The 17,678-nt window shown below is 50.2% G+C and overlaps 1 protein-coding gene across 2 annotated transcripts in view; it reads left to right on the forward strand.

Moving 5' to 3' along the window:
• inpp5b (inositol polyphosphate-5-phosphatase B) overlaps window positions 1-17,678 on the forward strand; it is an 86,788-nt gene that overhangs the window by 31,582 nt on the left and 37,528 nt on the right. For both annotated transcript variants that reach the window (XM_067449381.1, XM_067449382.1), the window contains 3 exons: window positions 12,835-13,005; window positions 16,991-17,092; window positions 17,176-17,290. In XM_067449381.1, coding sequence (XP_067305482.1) covers window positions 12,835-13,005; window positions 16,991-17,092; window positions 17,176-17,290 — 388 coding nt within the window. The remainder of the gene's footprint in view (window positions 1-12,834; window positions 13,006-16,990; window positions 17,093-17,175; window positions 17,291-17,678) is intronic.

A 17,678-nucleotide genomic window follows, 5' to 3' on the forward strand; every position in this document is an offset into this window, starting at 1 on the left:
ACAAACTCAAGCCGAAGCTCTCGTCACTATACCCCCGCCGCCGCGCTGAAGAAGCGCCCTGGACAGAGAATACTAGAGTAGGTAAACAAACTCAAGCCGAAGCTCTCGTCACTATACCGCCGCCGCCGTGCTGAAGAAGAGCCGCGGACAGAGAATACTAGAGTAGGTAAACAAACTCAAGCCGAAGCTCTCGTCACTATACCCCCGCCGCCGCGCTGAAGAAGCGCCCTGGACAGAGAATACTAGAGTAGGTAAACAAACTCAAGCCGAAGCTCTCGTCACTATACCGCCGCCGCCGTGCTGAAGAAGAGCCGCGGACAGAGAATACTAGAGTAGGTAAACAAACTCAAGCCGAAGCTCTCGTCACTGTACCCCCGCCGCCGCGCTGAAGAAGCGCCCTGGACAGAGAATACTAGAGTAGGTAAACAAACTCAAGCCGAAGCTCTCGTCACTATACCGCCGCCGCCGTGCTGAAGAAGCGCCGCAGACAGAGAATACTAGAGTAGATAAACAAACTCAAGCCGTAGCTCTCGTCACTATACCGCCGCCACCGCGCTGAAGAAGCGCAGCGGACAGAGAATACTAGAGTAGATAAACAAACTCAAGCCGAAGCTCTCGTCACTATACCGCCGCCACCGTGCTGAAGAAGCGCCGTGGACAGAGGATACTAGAGTAGATAAACAAACTCAAGCCGAAGCTCTCGTCACTATACCGCCGCCACCGTGCTGAAGAAGCGCAGCGGACAGAGAATACTAGAGTAGATAAACAAACTCAAGCCGTAGCTCTCGTCACTATACCGCCGCCGCCGTGCTGAAGAAGCGCCGCGGACAGAGAATACTAGAGTAGATAAACAAACTCAAGCCGAAGCTCTCGTCACTATACCGCCGCCGCCGTGCTGAAGAAGCGCCGCGGACAGAGAATACTAGAGTAGGTAAACAAACTCAAGCCGAAGCTCTCGTCACTATACCGCCGCCGCCGTGCTGAAGAAGCGCCGCAGACAGAGAATACTAGAGTAGATAAACAAACTCAAGCCGTAGCTCTCGTCACTATACCGCCGCCACCGCGCTGAAGAAGCGCAGCGGACAGAGAATACTAGAGTAGATAAACAAACTCAAGCCGAAGCTCTCGTCACTATACCCCCGCCGCCGCGCTGAAGAAGCGCCGCGGACAGAGAATACTAGAGTAGGTAAACAAACTCAAGCCGAAGCTCTCGTCACTATACCGCCGCCGCCGTGCTGAAGAAGCGCCGCGGACAGAGTATACTAGAGTAGGTAAACAAACTCAAGCCGAAGCTCTCGTCACTATACCGCCGCCGCCGTGCTGAAGAAGAGCCGCGGACAGAGAATACTAGAGTAGATAAACAAACTCAAGCCGAAGCTCTCGTCACTATACCCCCGCCGCCGCGCTGAAGAAGAGCCGCGGACAGAGAATACTAGCGTAGATAAACAAACTCAAGCCGAAGCTCTCGTCACTATACCGCCGCCGCCGTGCTGAAGAAGAGCCGCGGACAGAGAATACTAGAGTAGATAAACAAACTCAAGCCGAAGCTCTCGTCACTATACCGCCGCCGCCGTGCTGAAGAAGAGCCGCGGACAGAGAATACTAGAGTAGGTAAACAAACTCAAGCCGAAGCTCTCGTCGCTATACCGCCGCCACCGTGCTGAAGAAGAGCCGTGGACAGAGAATACTAGAGTAGATAAACAAACTCAAGCCGAAGCTCTCGTCGCTATACCGCCGCCGCCGTGCTGAAGAAGAGCCGTGGACAGAGAATACTAGAGTAGGTAAACAAACTCAAGCCGAAGCTCTCGTCACTATACCGCCGCCGCCGTGCTGAAGAAGCGCCGCGGACAGAGAATACTAGACTAGGTAAACAAACTCAAGCCGAAGCTCTCGTCACTATACCGCCGCCGCCGTGCTGAAGAAGCCCCGTGGACAGAGAATACTAGAGTAGATAAACAAACTCAAGCCGAAGCTCTCGTCACTATACCGCCGCCGCCGTGCTGAAGAAGAGCCGCGGACAGAGAATACTAGAGTAGATAAACAAACTCAAGCCGAAGCTCTCGTCACTATACCCCCGCCACCGTGCTGAAGAAGCCCCGTGGACAGAGAATACTAGAGTAGATAAACAAACTCAAGCCGAAGCTCTCGTCACTATACCGCCGCCGCCGTGCTGAAGAAGCCCCGTGGACAGAGAATACTAGAGTAGATAAACAAACTCAAGCCGAAGCTCTCGTCACTATACCGCCGCCGCCGTGCTGAAGAAGAGCCGCGGACAGAGAATACTGGAGTAGGTAAACAAACTCAAGACGAAGCTCTCGTCACTATACCGCCGCCGCCGTGCTGAAGAAGAGCCGCGGACAGAGAATACTAGAGTAGGTAAACAAACTCAAGCCGAAGCTCTCGTCACTATACCGCCGCCGCCGTGCTGAAGAAGCCCCATGGACAGAGAATACTAGATTAGATAAACAAACTCAAGCCGAAGCTCTCGTCACTATACCGCCACCGCCGTGCTGAAGAAGCGCCGCGGACAGAGAATACTAGAGTAGATAAACAAACTCAAGCCGAAGCTCTCGTCACTATACCGCCGCCGCCGTGCTGAAGAAGCGCCGCGGACAGAGAATACTAGAGTAGATAAACAAACTCAAGCCGAAGCTCTCGTCACTATACCCCCGCCACCGTGCTGAAGAAGCGCCGCGGACAGAGAATACTAGAGTAGGTAAACAAACTCAAGCCGAAGCTCTCGTCACTATACCGCCGCCGCCGTGCTGAAGAAGAGCCGTGGACAGAGAATACTAGAGTAGATAAACAAACTCAAGCCGAAGCTCTCGTCACTATACCGCCGCCGCCGTGCTGAAGAAGCGCCGCGGACAGAGAATACTAGAGTAGATAAACAAACTCAAGCCGAAGCTCTCGTCACTATACCCCCGCCACCGTGCTGAAGAAGCGCCGCGGACAGAGAATACTAGAGTAGGTAAACAAACTCAAGCCGAAGCTCTCGTCACTATACCGCCGCCGCCGTGCTGAAGAAGAGCCGTGGACAGAGAATACTAGAGTAGATAAACAAACTCAAGCCGAAGCTCTCGTCACTATACCGCCGCCGCCGTGCTGAAGAAGCGCCGTGGACAGAGAATACTAGAGTAGGTAAACAAACTCAAGCCGAAGCTCTCGTCACTATACCGCCGCCGCCGTGCTGAAGAAGAGCCGCGGACAGAGAATACTAGAGTAGGTAAACAAACTCAAGCCGAAGCTCTCGTCACTATACCGCCGCCGCCGTGCTGAAGAACCGACGCGGACAGAGAATACTAGAGTAGATAAACAAACTCAAGCCGAAGCTCTCGTCGCTATACCGCCGCCGCCGCGCTGAAGAAGAGCCGCGGACAGAATACTAGAGTAGGTAAACAAACTCAAGCCGAAGCTCTCGTCACTATACCGCCGCCGCCGCCGCGCTGAAGAAGAGCCGCGGACAGAGAATACTAGAGTAGGTAAACAAACTCAAGCCGAAGCTCTCGTCACTATACCGCCGCCGCCGTGCTGAAGAACCGACGCGGACAGAGAATACTAGAGTAGATAAACAAACTCAAGCCGAAGCTCTCGTCACTATACCGCCGCCGCCGTGCTGAAGAAGAGCCGCGGACAGAGAATACTAGAGTAGGTAAACAAACTCAAGCCGAAGCTCTCGTCACTATACCCCCGCCGCCGCGCTGAAGAAGCGCCCTGGACAGAGAATACTAGAGTAGGTAAACAAACTCAAGCCGAAGCTCTCGTCACTATACCGCCGCCGCCGTGCTGAAGAAGAGCCGCGGACAGAGAATACTAGAGTAGGTAAACAAACTCAAGCCGAAGCTCTCGTCACTATACCCCCGCCGCCGCGCTGAAGAAGCGCCCTGGACAGAGAATACTAGAGTAGGTAAACAAACTCAAGCCGAAGCTCTCGTCACTATACCGCCGCCGCCGTGCTGAAGAAGCGCCGCAGACAGAGAATACTAGAGTAGATAAACAAACTCAAGCCGTAGCTCTCGTCACTATACCGCCGCCACCGCGCTGAAGAAGCGCAGCGGACAGAGAATACTAGAGTAGATAAACAAACTCAAGCCGAAGCTCTCGTCACTATACCGCCGCCGCCGTGCTGAAGAAGCGCCGCGGACAGAGAATACTAGAGTAGGTAAACAAACTCAAGCCGAAGCTCTCGTCACTATACCGCCGCCGTGCTGAAGAAGCGCAGCAGACAGAGAATACTAGAGTAGATAAACAAACTCAAGCCGTAGCTCTCGTCACTATACCGCCGCCGTGCTGAAGAAGCGCAGCAGACAGAGAATACTAGAGTAGATAAACAAACTCAAGCCGAAGCTCTCGTCACTATACCGCCGCCGTGCTGAAGAAGCGCAGCAGACAGAGAATACTAGAGTAGATAAACAAACTCAAGCCGAAGCTCTCGTCACTATACCGCCGCCGTGCTGAAGAAGCGCAGCAGACAGAGAATACTAGAGTAGGTAAACAAACTCAAGCCGTAGCTCTCGTCACTATACCGCCGCCACCGCGCTGAAGAAGCGCAGCGGACAGAGAATACTAGAGTAGATAAACAAACTCAAGCCGAAGCTCTCGTCACTATACCCCCGCCGCCGCGCTGAAGAAGCGCCGCGGACAGAGAATACTAGAGTAGGTAAACAAACTCAAGCCGAAGCTCTCGTCACTATACCGCCGCCGCCGTGCTGAAGAAGCGCCGCGGACAGAGAATACTAGAGTAGGTAAACAAACTCAAGCCGAAGCTCTCGTCACTATACCGCCGCCGCCGTGCTGAAGAAGAGCCGCGGACAGAGAATACTAGAGTAGATAAACAAACTCAAGCCGAAGCTCTCGTCACTATACCCCCGCCGCCGCGCTGAAGAAGAGCCGCGGACAGAGAATACTAGCGTAGATAAACAAACTCAAGCCGAAGCTCTCGTCACTATACCGCCGCCGCCGTGCTGAAGAAGAGCCGCGGACAGAGAATACTAGAGTAGATAAACAAACTCAAGCCGAAGCTCTCGTCACTATACCGCCGCCGCCGTCCTGAAGAAGAGCCGCGGACAGAGAATACTAGAGTAGGTAAACAAACTCAAGCCGAAGCTCTCGTCGCTATACCGCCGCCACCGTGCTGAAGAAGAGCCGTGGACAGAGAATACTAGAGTAGATAAACAAACTCAAGCCGAAGCTCTCGTCACTATACCGCCGCCGCCGTGCTGAAGAAGAGCCGCGGACAGAGAATACTGGAGTAGGTAAACAAACTCAAGACGAAGCTCTCGTCACTATACCGCCGCCGCCGTGCTGAAGAAGAGCCGCGGACAGAGAATACTAGAGTAGGTAAACAAACTCAAGCCGAAGCTCTCGTCACTATACCGCCGCCGCCGTGCTGAAGAAGCCCCATGGACAGAGAATACTAGATTAGATAAACAAACTCAAGCCGAAGCTCTCGTCACTATACCGCCACCGCCGTGCTGAAGAAGCGCCGCGGACAGAGAATACTAGAGTAGATAAACAAACTCAAGCCGAAGCTCTCGTCACTATACCGCCGCCGCCGTGCTGAAGAAGCGCCGCGGACAGAGAATACTAGAGTAGATAAACAAACTCAAGCCGAAGCTCTCGTCACTATACCCCCGCCACCGTGCTGAAGAAGCGCCGCGGACAGAGAATACTAGAGTAGGTAAACAAACTCAAGCCGAAGCTCTCGTCACTATACCGCCGCCGCCGTGCTGAAGAAGAGCCGTGGACAGAGAATACTAGAGTAGATAAACAAACTCAAGCCGAAGCTCTCGTCACTATACCGCCGCCGCCGTGCTGAAGAAGCGCCGCGGACAGAGAATACTAGAGTAGATAAACAAACTCAAGCCGAAGCTCTCGTCACTATACCCCCGCCACCGTGCTGAAGAAGCGCCGCGGACAGAGAATACTAGAGTAGGTAAACAAACTCAAGCCGAAGCTCTCGTCACTATACCGCCGCCGCCGTGCTGAAGAAGAGCCGTGGACAGAGAATACTAGAGTAGATAAACAAACTCAAGCCGAAGCTCTCGTCACTATACCGCCGCCGCCGTGCTGAAGAAGCGCCGTGGACAGAGAATACTAGAGTAGGTAAACAAACTCAAGCCGAAGCTCTCGTCACTATACCGCCGCCGCCGTGCTGAAGAAGAGCCGCGGACAGAGAATACTAGAGTAGGTAAACAAACTCAAGCCGAAGCTCTCGTCACTATACCGCCGCCGCCGTGCTGAAGAACCGACGCGGACAGAGAATACTAGAGTAGATAAACAAACTCAAGCCGAAGCTCTCGTCGCTATACCGCCGCCGCCGCGCTGAAGAAGAGCCGCGGACAGAATACTAGAGTAGGTAAACAAACTCAAGCCGAAGCTCTCGTCACTATACCGCCGCCGCCGCCGCGCTGAAGAAGAGCCGCGGACAGAGAATACTAGAGTAGGTAAACAAACTCAAGCCGAAGCTCTCGTCACTATACCGCCGCCGCCGTGCTGAAGAACCGACGCGGACAGAGAATACTAGAGTAGATAAACAAACTCAAGCCGAAGCTCTCGTCACTATACCGCCGCCGCCGTGCTGAAGAAGAGCCGCGGACAGAGAATACTAGAGTAGGTAAACAAACTCAAGCCGAAGCTCTCGTCACTATACCCCCGCCGCCGCGCTGAAGAAGCGCCCTGGACAGAGAATACTAGAGTAGGTAAACAAACTCAAGCCGAAGCTCTCGTCACTATACCGCCGCCGCCGTGCTGAAGAAGAGCCGCGGACAGAGAATACTAGAGTAGGTAAACAAACTCAAGCCGAAGCTCTCGTCACTATACCCCCGCCGCCGCGCTGAAGAAGCGCCCTGGACAGAGAATACTAGAGTAGGTAAACAAACTCAAGCCGAAGCTCTCGTCACTATACCGCCGCCGCCGTGCTGAAGAAGCGCCGCAGACAGAGAATACTAGAGTAGATAAACAAACTCAAGCCGTAGCTCTCGTCACTATACCGCCGCCACCGCGCTGAAGAAGCGCAGCGGACAGAGAATACTAGAGTAGATAAACAAACTCAAGCCGAAGCTCTCGTCACTATACCGCCGCCGCCGTGCTGAAGAAGCGCCGCGGACAGAGAATACTAGAGTAGGTAAACAAACTCAAGCCGAAGCTCTCGTCACTATACCGCCGCCGTGCTGAAGAAGCGCAGCAGACAGAGAATACTAGAGTAGATAAACAAACTCAAGCCGTAGCTCTCGTCACTATACCGCCGCCGTGCTGAAGAAGCGCAGCAGACAGAGAATACTAGAGTAGATAAACAAACTCAAGCCGAAGCTCTCGTCACTATACCGCCGCCGTGCTGAAGAAGCGCAGCAGACAGAGAATACTAGAGTAGATAAACAAACTCAAGCCGAAGCTCTCGTCACTATACCGCCGCCGTGCTGAAGAAGCGCAGCAGACAGAGAATACTAGAGTAGGTAAACAAACTCAAGCCGTAGCTCTCGTCACTATACCGCCGCCACCGCGCTGAAGAAGCGCAGCGGACAGAGAATACTAGAGTAGATAAACAAACTCAAGCCGAAGCTCTCGTCACTATACCCCCGCCGCCGCGCTGAAGAAGCGCCGCGGACAGAGAATACTAGAGTAGGTAAACAAACTCAAGCCGAAGCTCTCGTCACTATACCGCCGCCGCCGTGCTGAAGAAGCGCCGCGGACAGAGAATACTAGAGTAGGTAAACAAACTCAAGCCGAAGCTCTCGTCACTATACCGCCGCCGCCGTGCTGAAGAAGAGCCGCGGACAGAGAATACTAGAGTAGATAAACAAACTCAAGCCGAAGCTCTCGTCACTATACCCCCGCCGCCGCGCTGAAGAAGAGCCGCGGACAGAGAATACTAGCGTAGATAAACAAACTCAAGCCGAAGCTCTCGTCACTATACCGCCGCCGCCGTGCTGAAGAAGAGCCGCGGACAGAGAATACTAGAGTAGATAAACAAACTCAAGCCGAAGCTCTCGTCACTATACCGCCGCCGCCGTCCTGAAGAAGAGCCGCGGACAGAGAATACTAGAGTAGGTAAACAAACTCAAGCCGAAGCTCTCGTCGCTATACCGCCGCCACCGTGCTGAAGAAGAGCCGTGGACAGAGAATACTAGAGTAGATAAACAAACTCAAGCCGAAGCTCTCGTCGCTATACCGCCGCCGCCGTGCTGAAGAAGAGCCGTGGACAGAGAATACTAGAGTAGGTAAACAAACTCAAGCCGAAGCTCTCGTCACTATACCGCCGCCGCCGTGCTGAAGAAGCGCCGCGGACAGAGAATACTAGACTAGGTAAACAAACTCAAGCCGAAGCTCTCGTCACTATACCGCCGCCGCCGTGCTGAAGAAGCCCCGTGGACAGAGAATACTAGAGTAGATAAACAAACTCAAGCCGAAGCTCTCGTCACTATACCGCCGCCGCCGTGCTGAAGAAGAGCCGCGGACAGAGAATACTAGAGTAGATAAACAAACTCAAGCCGAAGCTCTCGTCACTATACCCCCGCCACCGTGCTGAAGAAGCCCCGTGGACAGAGAATACTAGAGTAGATAAACAAACTCAAGCCGAAGCTCTCGTCACTATACCGCCGCCGCCGTGCTGAAGAAGCCCCGTGGACAGAGAATACTAGAGTAGATAAACAAACTCAAGCCGAAGCTCTCGTCACTATACCGCCGCCGCCGTGCTGAAGAAGAGCCGCGGACAGAGAATACTAGAGTAGGTAAACAAACTCAAGCCGAAGCTCTCGTCACTATACCGCCGCCGCTGTGCTGAAGAAGAGCCGCGGACAGAGAATACTGGAGTAGGTAAACAAACTCAAGACGAAGCTCTCGTCACTATACCGCCGCCGCCGTGCTGAAGAAGAGCCGCGGACAGAGAATACTAGAGTAGGTAAACAAACTCAAGCCGAAGCTCTCGTCACTATACCGCCGCCGCCGTGCTGAAGAAGCCCCATGGACAGAGAATACTAGAGTAGATAAACAAACTCAAGCCGAAGCTCTCGTCACTATACCGCCACCGCCGTGCTGAAGAAGCGCCGCGGACAGAGAATACTAGAGTAGATAAACAAACTCAAGCCGAAGCTCTCGTCACTATACCGCCGCCGCCGTGCTGAAGAAGCGCCGCGGACAGAGAATACTAGAGTAGATAAACAAACTCAAGCCGAAGCTCTCGTCACTATACCCCCGCCACCGTGCTGAAGAAGCGCCGCGGACAGAGAATACTAGAGTAGGTAAACAAACTCAAGCCGAAGCTCTCGTCACTATACCGCCGCCGCCGTGCTGAAGAAGAGCCGCGGACAGAGAATACTAGAGTAGATAAACAAACTCAAGCCGAAGCTCTCGTCACTATACCGCCACCGCCGTGCTGAAGAAGCGCCGCGGACAGAGAATACTAGAGTAGATAAACAAACTCAAGCCGAAGCTCTCGTCACTATACCGTCGCCGCCGCGCTGAAGAAGAGCCGCGGACAGAGAATACTAGAGTAGATAAACAAACTCAAGCCGAAGCTCTCGTCACTATACCGCCGCCGCCGTGCTGAAGAAGCGCCGTGGACAGAGAATACTAGAGTAGGTAAACAAACTCAAGCCGAAGCTCTCGTCACTATACCGCCGCCGCCGTGCTGAAGAAGAGCCGCGGACAGAGAATACTAGAGTAGGTAAACAAACTCAAGCCGAAGCTCTCGTCACTATACCGCCGCCGCCGTGCTGAAGAACCGACGCGGACAGAGAATACTAGAGTAGATAAACAAACTCAAGCCGAAGCTCTCGTCGCTATACCGCCGCCGCCGCGCTGAAGAAGAGCCGCGGACAGAATACTAGAGTAGGTAAACAAACTCAAGCCGAAGCTCTCGTCACTATACCGCCGCCGCCGCCGCCGCGCTGAAGAAGAGCCGCGGACAGAGAATACTAGAGTAGGTAAACAAACTCAAGCCGAAGCTCTCGTCGCTATACCGCCGCCGCCGCGCTGAAGAAGAGCCGCGGACAGAGAATACTAGAGTAGATAAACAAACTCAAGCCGAAGCTCTCGTCACTATACCGCCGCCGCCGTGCTGAAGAAGCCCCGTGGACAGAGAATACTAGAGTAGATAAACAAACTCAAGCCGAAGCTCTCGTCACTATACCGCCGCCGCCGTGCTGAAGAACCGACGCGGACAGAGAATACTAGAGTAGATAAACAAACTCAAGCCGAAGCTCTCGTCACTATACCGCCGCCGCCGTGCTGAAGAAGAGCCGCGGACAGAGAATACTAGAGTAGGTAAACAAACTCAAGCCGAAGCTCTCGTCACTATACCGCCGCCGCCGTGCTGAAGAACCGACGCGGACAGAGAATACTAGAGTAGGTAAACAAACTCAAGCCGAAGCTCTCGTCACTATACCACCGCCGCCGTGCTGAAGAAGAGCCGCGGACAGAGAATACTAGAGTAGATAAACAAACTCAAGCCGAAGCTCTCGTCACTATACCCCCGCCGCCGCGCTGAAGAAGCGCCCTGGACAGAGAATACTAGAGTAGGTAAACAAACTCAAGCCGAAGCTCTCGTCACTATACCGCCGCCGCCGTGCTGAAGAAGAGCCGCGGACAGAGAATACTAGAGTAGGTAAACAAACTCAAGCCGAAGCTCTCGTCACTATACCCCCGCCGCCGCGCTGAAGAAGCGCCCTGGACAGAGAATACTAGAGTAGGTAAACAAACTCAAGCCGAAGCTCTCGTCACTATACCGCCGCCGCCGTGCTGAAGAAGCGCCGCAGACAGAGAATACTAGAGTAGATAAACAAACTCAAGCCGAAGCTCTCGTCACTATACCCCCGCCGCCGCGCTGAAGAAGCGCCCTGGACAGAGAATACTAGAGTAGGTAAACAAACTCAAGCCGAAGCTCTCGTCACTATACCGCCGCCGCCGTGCTGAAGAAGAGCCGCGGACAGAGAATACTAGAGTAGGTAAACAAACTCAAGCCGAAGCTCTCGTCCCTATACCCCCGCCGCCGCGCTGAAGAAGCGCCCTGGACAGAGAATACTAGAGTAGGTAAACAAACTCAAGCCGAAGCTCTCGTCACTATACCGCCGCCGCCGTGCTGAAGAAGCGCCGCAGACAGAGAATACTAGAGTAGGTAAACAAACTCAAGCCGAAGCTCTCGTCACTATACCCCCGCCGCCGCGCTGAAGAAGCGCCCTGGACAGAGAATACTAGAGTAGGTAAACAAACTCAAGCCGAAGCTCTCGTCACTATACCGCCGCCACCGCGCTGAAGAAGCGCAGCGGACAGAGAATACTAGAGTAGATAAACAAACTCAAGCCGAAGCTCTCGTCACTATACCGCCGCCGCCGTGCTGAAGAAGCGCCGCAGACAGAGAATACTAGAGTAGATAAACAAACTCAAGCCGTAGCTCTCGTCACTATACCGCCGCCGCCGCGCTGAAGAAGCCCCGTGGACAGAGAATACTAGAGTAGATAAACAAACTCAAGCCGAAGCTCTCGTCACTATACCCCCGCCGCCGCGCTGAAGAAGCGCCCTGGACAGAGAATACTAGAGTAGATAAACAAACTCAAGCCGTAGCTCTCGTCACTATACCGCCGCCGCCGTGCTGAAGAAGAGCCACGGACAGAGAATACTAGAGTAGATAAACAAACTCAAGCCGAAGCTCTCGTCACTATACCGCCGCCGCCGTGCTGAAGAAGAGCCGCGGACAGAGAATACTAGAGTAGGTAAACAAACTCAAGCCGAAGCTCTCGTCACTATACCCCCGCCGCCGCGCTGAAGAAGCGCCGTGGACAGAGAATACTAGAGTAGGTAAACAAACTCAAGCCGAAGCTCTCGTCACTATACCGCCGCCACCGTGCTGAAGAAGCGCCGTGGACAGAGAATACTAGAGTAGGTAAACAAACTCAAGCCGAAGCTCTCGTCACTATACCGCCGCCACCGTGCTGAAGAAGCGCAGCGGACAGAGAATACTAGAGTAGGTAAACAAACTCAAGCCGAAGCTCTCGTCACTATACCGCCGCCGCCGCGCTGAAGAAGCCCCGTGGACAGAGATTGCTAGAGTAGATAAACAAACTCAAGCCGAAGCTCTCGTCACTATACCGCCGCCGCCGCCGCGCTGAAGAAGCCCCGTGGACAGAGATTGCTAGAGTAGATAAACAAACTCAAGCCGAAGCTCTCGTCACTATACCGCCGCCGCCGCGCTGAAGAAGCGCAGCGGACAGAGAATACTAGAGTAGATAAACAAACTCAAGCCGAAGCTCTCGTCACTATACCGCCGCCGCCGTGCTGAAGAAGAGCCGCGGACAGAGAATACTAGAGTAGGTAAACAAACTCAAGCCGAAGCTCTCGTCACTATACCGCCGCCGCCGTGCTGAAGAAGAGCCGCGGACAGAGAATACTAGAGTAGGTAAACAAACTCAAGCCGAAGCTCTCGTCACTATACCGCCGCCGCCGTGCTGAAGAAGCGCCGCGGACAGAGAATACTAGAGTAGGTAAACAAACTCAAGCCGAAGCTCTCGTCACTATACCGCCGCCGCCGTGCTGAAGAAGAGCCGCGGACAGAGAATACTAGAGTAGATAAACAAACTCAAGCCGAAGCTCTCGTCACTATTAGGGGAATGAGAGAGAGCGAGAGAGAGAGAGAGAGAGAGAGAGAGAGAGAGAGAGAGAGAGAGATGATCCTTCACTAATCACAGATCATACACTGATGAATTCATTCTTTGATGAATAGAAAGTTCAAAGAACAGCGTTTATTTGAAACAGAATCTTTTGTTTCTTTATAAATGTCTTGTGTGATCATTGTACAGTATCCCAAAAGTCAAACATTTTGAAAACATGGCTTTGTCTCAGTCAGCAGAGAGTGAAGGGAGAGGCGAGAGATGGCCTGATCCGAAACTCGCAACACATCCTGTCAAATAAAGACCAGATGCTCGGCATGCCCCAGTTCGGCCTGCGGGATAACCTCATCAAATGTGAGCTCCTGAAGAGCGAGGACAACTACACCTACATCCAGAACTACAGGTGTGGCTTAAAATGAACTAGTTTTCTCCCACATTCAAAACTAACAGATGGTAACATGGTTGTCTTCCATGATGTTCAACAAGCATACCTCTGTTAAAATCTCAGAAAATGTGGTTTAGGGTTTCATGATGACCCTTTAAAGAGGACATATTAAGTCTTGTGTTGTTTTCTGGCTCTACTAGAGTTTTCACTTGTTTTCTTGTGCAGGGTTTTTCCTACATTGAATGTTTGTGGCTTATTTGATGAGTTAGTGTAATTTATAAATTGATGTAAATGACTAATGGGCGTGACAGGTCGCACGAGTGACAGAGAACGAGCAGAGAGCCACGCTCTGTCTTAAACCACCGTCTGAGCTGTTTCTCACTCGCGCATATCAATCAAAATCAGCTGAACTGACACAATGGTAAAAGTTCGGAAGACGGACTCTGGGCCCTATCTTTCTACCAGCGCAATTGACTTTGTACACCGCCGCATGTGTCATTCCTATTTTGCACCAGCGCAAAGCGTGCTTTTCCCTCCACAGAAGCACGTCGCTAAACTAGTGAATGAACGTGCGCTCCCTGAGCGGTTCAGCGCAAAAAAGGAGGCGTGTTCCGGCGCAAACAATCCCTGGAGCTATTTTGCTGTTCCATTAAACGATTGCGCCAATGACCAGAAAAACCCCAGTCTAAAGTCAGCGGCGCGTTGCGCGTTGTTCATTATGCTATTTTAAGGGCGCATTCTTGACCATAATGTATAGCGTGCACAACGCGCATACACTTTGCTCATGAAATCTACACGCAACAGTTATTTTTGCAAATCATAAATTGTTACACTAAAAAAATATTAACACATGAGATGACGGAAATCATTGTGGTGTGCCACGAAGATGTGAAACAATAGGCATAAATCTAGCTTACAAATTATTCAGGCTAATTGTAGTAATTAAGGATCAGACCTGTTTGCCCAATAGTGGCAAGACATATCTGTATATAAGGACATCTGTCTTTCACTGCTCTTCAAGAACATCAGTCTCCTCGGCTGTGAACCGCTCCTGGCGTGCGCCTGGTAAATACGCCATAATAATAGCAATCCATAATGGAACTTGCGCACCTGCTTTTAAAGGGAATGTTGGATGACGCTCTGATTGGTTTATTCACATTACACCCAAACCACACCTATGAATAATGAAGCTACTTCAGACCAACCCATTTTAGATCAAGAGCCATTTATCCCGCCGGGAAAATAGCAACAGCGCCGAGACCCGCCCACAAAGTTACTTGCGCTTCGCGCTTTGACACTTGCGTTTCAGATCGTTAAAATAGGGCCCTCTATGTTCCACGTGGCGCGTTCACACAATATTTTCCCTGAATTACTGCTGGATGTGAATTTGCTCAAAAAAAGCACCTCTTTTGACAGACATTTTGCACACGCAGCTGACATAAACCATACTTTCAAATAAACTGAAATGTATCTTTATTAAGTGTTTTCTGTGTTGACAAATCTTTGGTGTTGTTTTAACACTCTGGATTCACATATAATGCGTCCGCTTTTGTCCCATTCGCGAACTAATAACTAGGGTTGGGCATCGTTTTGATTTGAACGATTCCGATTCTTTGGGGAGAGGGGAGGAGAGGAGAACGCAGCTGGGATCGATACTGTAGAAACTGAGCAGGCTATCGTATATTTTCAGATATTTCAGTATCGATATTTTTGACAACACTAGTTGCACTGTGGCGACCCAGGCTTTTTAAAAGTGATATAAATCCACACTCCAGAGCGCCCCGTGCCCCAAGGCTAAAAGAACAAACGGGCGCGCACGCACCGGGAATCAGGTGGACATGGAAACCAAAACCTGCGCGCTTGGCACCGATGATCGGAACCGAAAACACATTTTCTAAACGATTCCAATGGCATCGTTATTTTTAAAACGGTTCCAAGTTAGAACTGGTTCTCGATGCCCAACCCTACAAATGACTCATTTGAACCGATTCATTTGAATGAACTGATCTGTCCAACACTGACCTCACGAATCGGTGTGTACTCATTTACTCACCACACCTCTGAAATGTGTGCTTACCCCATTTAACAAGAGGGGTTAGTGAGAATTAGTCTTAATAATCCACAGTATTTTCATGTATTTATTTTGAGTATTTACATTGATAATGTGTTATAAATTACCACACAAAAAAAAAAGTTTAGACTGTAATAAGGTGAAACCAGAACAACGCAAGTTGTTGATAGCCAATAATGTTATTAAATTGTATATGGTAGAGAATTAGACTATTTGTTATTACATTTTTAATGCTACTTTTTAATGATTGTTGCCAAAAGAATTTATCAGTAAAGCATGCAAACTGTGTAAAAACGAGGAACTAAAGAAACAAACATCAAGACATCATACATAATGAGATATCAAAATTAGATGAGGAAACATTTTTTCTTTACATTTATTGTCAGTATTGGGCTCACAGATCGCGCGGGTTAGGTACTTTTACTGTTGGTGTGCGTGTGCATGCGTGTGTGTGGATGGCCATGTCTGGTCAGCCACCACCGAAGACCATTTCTGACCCAGGAAAAACCCTGTTGTGTTGTTAGCTCCGTCATTTAAGGGCTATCATAAAAATCAAAAAAATTATTTGGATATCCGATTCTTTTATTAATTTGAGATATTTATTCGGGATTAATTCATTCGGGATATTAATTCGGATACCCCCCACCCCCAGGACTCAGGCCACAGCCTCTGTGGAAAAATAAATTGTTAACTTAATGTTAGAAACAGCAGGTTAACAACTTCATCGATATGAAGAGCCACTGCAATCCTCACAGCTTTCAGTTTGTCTACCGCATCAGGTACGCCGTCCTCTCCAGCCGCTGAATGTGTTCACAGATGTCTAAATGGTGTTTTTTTGAAAATGTAAAAATGCAAATTGTTTGCTGTCATGTGTAGGTTTAGAGACAGTGTCATTATGCAACATTATCTTCATAACTTCTTAAGAAATAAAAAGTTTATCCCTCAGAAAAATGAACGCTCCTCTTCAGTGGTGAAGGCGCGCACTGTGTATCACGTCACATAAGGACACACACTCAAAAGGAATTGGGTCAGGTCTTTTACATGGTGAAATGTTTCGTTTGGTCGGTTCATGACCCAACGCCTCTCAAACTGATTACAATTTCATTCGGTTTGGGCATTTTTATTCCGATTGAGGTGTTTATATGGAGCATTTTCATTCGAATTGGACTTTTAAACCGATTACAGTGCTCCATGTAAACGCTCCAATAGACTGTAAAAAATTGCGCTACATGGCACTTTAAAAACCGGATCGTTTATTTATAGTTCGATTACAGATATTTCATGTCATGTTCGAATGCATATTCGAATATCGAATAAAAAGTGACAGCCCTAACTAGAGCAGGTTTTCCTGCTTGAATGTTGATTTTTCCTCATATTCTCCATTGTTGCGGCTCCTCTCTTCCCAGTCTGTCAGTAACTTTGTTTAGTCTCAATGAAGCCCCGCCTTCTGAAAAGCACACTGTGCTCTGATTGGTCGGCTGGATACATGTGTTGTGATTGTTACATAGCCTATATTTAATAAGATTAGGGGGATAATGCCCTTTATAAAAGGTAAAAATATCACAAATATGCAGATTTTAAATATGCCACTGCTGACTGAACACTGGTGAGAAAACTGCTTCAGCGTAAATTATATTTACAACACACACAGAAAATCAAACTTTTTTCCAGACAAGCAATTTTTTACTCGGGACAAGTGAATGACAGATTTACTTGTCCGAATTACAAGCACATGGACATGCTTAATGTCGAGCCCTGTCATTGTCATTTCATGACACTCTCAGAGCTCTTGTTTAGGACAAAGAGCATCAGAATGTCTTTATTTTGACTCTGGCGTGAGGTTTCAGTATGTGTGAGATGTTTCCTAATTTAAACTCTCTTTTGCTGGTGTTGTGAGCTCACTTGAATCACTCGCTCTGTTCTCATTTACAGCTTCTTCTTGGGGACCTACAATGTGAACGGCCAGAATCCAAAGGAGAGTCTCAGCCCGTGGCTGGCGTCCTCCGCTGCTCCTCCAGACTTCTACCTTGTGGGGTAAGACTCCACATTATTATATTTATAATAACCTAATCTGTGATAAAGATGGGCTTATGCGTGACTGGGATTCCCTGCTGTAGTTTCCAGGAGCTGGACCTCAGTAAGGAGGCGTTTCTCTTCAATGATACTCCTAAAGAGCCGGAGTGGATGTTAGCCGTCTACAAAGGCCTCCATCCTGATGCCAAGTATGCTTTAGTAAGGACCACCTCTGCCCTCTCACCTATGAGCTAGTGTGCAGATCTCACACACAAGCACTGGTTTAGTGGTACGCCTCCCACTAATACTCATCTAAATGTTAGTCGAATGCAAATCGACCTCAGACATGACTCATTGTAGTGTTGTAGGCAAGACCACCTAAACCGAGACGAAGACTAGCATGTGCTGAGACCAAAACAAGACCAAGACCAGACCAAGACAGGGCGAGACCGATTCAAGACCAAGACTTTGTGGGGTTGAGATCAAGACCAAGACTTTGTGGGGTTCAGACCAAGACAAGACCAAGAGAGCCTCAAAACCAGTGTAGAAAATAGCCTATTACTGATTAGTTATGATGTTTTTGAATGGTAAAACCACACAAACGTCA

This window comes from Pseudorasbora parva, chromosome 7 (genome assembly GCF_024679245.1).
Source record: "Pseudorasbora parva isolate DD20220531a chromosome 7, ASM2467924v1, whole genome shotgun sequence".
NCBI classification, from domain to species: domain Eukaryota; kingdom Metazoa; phylum Chordata; class Actinopteri; order Cypriniformes; family Gobionidae; genus Pseudorasbora; species Pseudorasbora parva.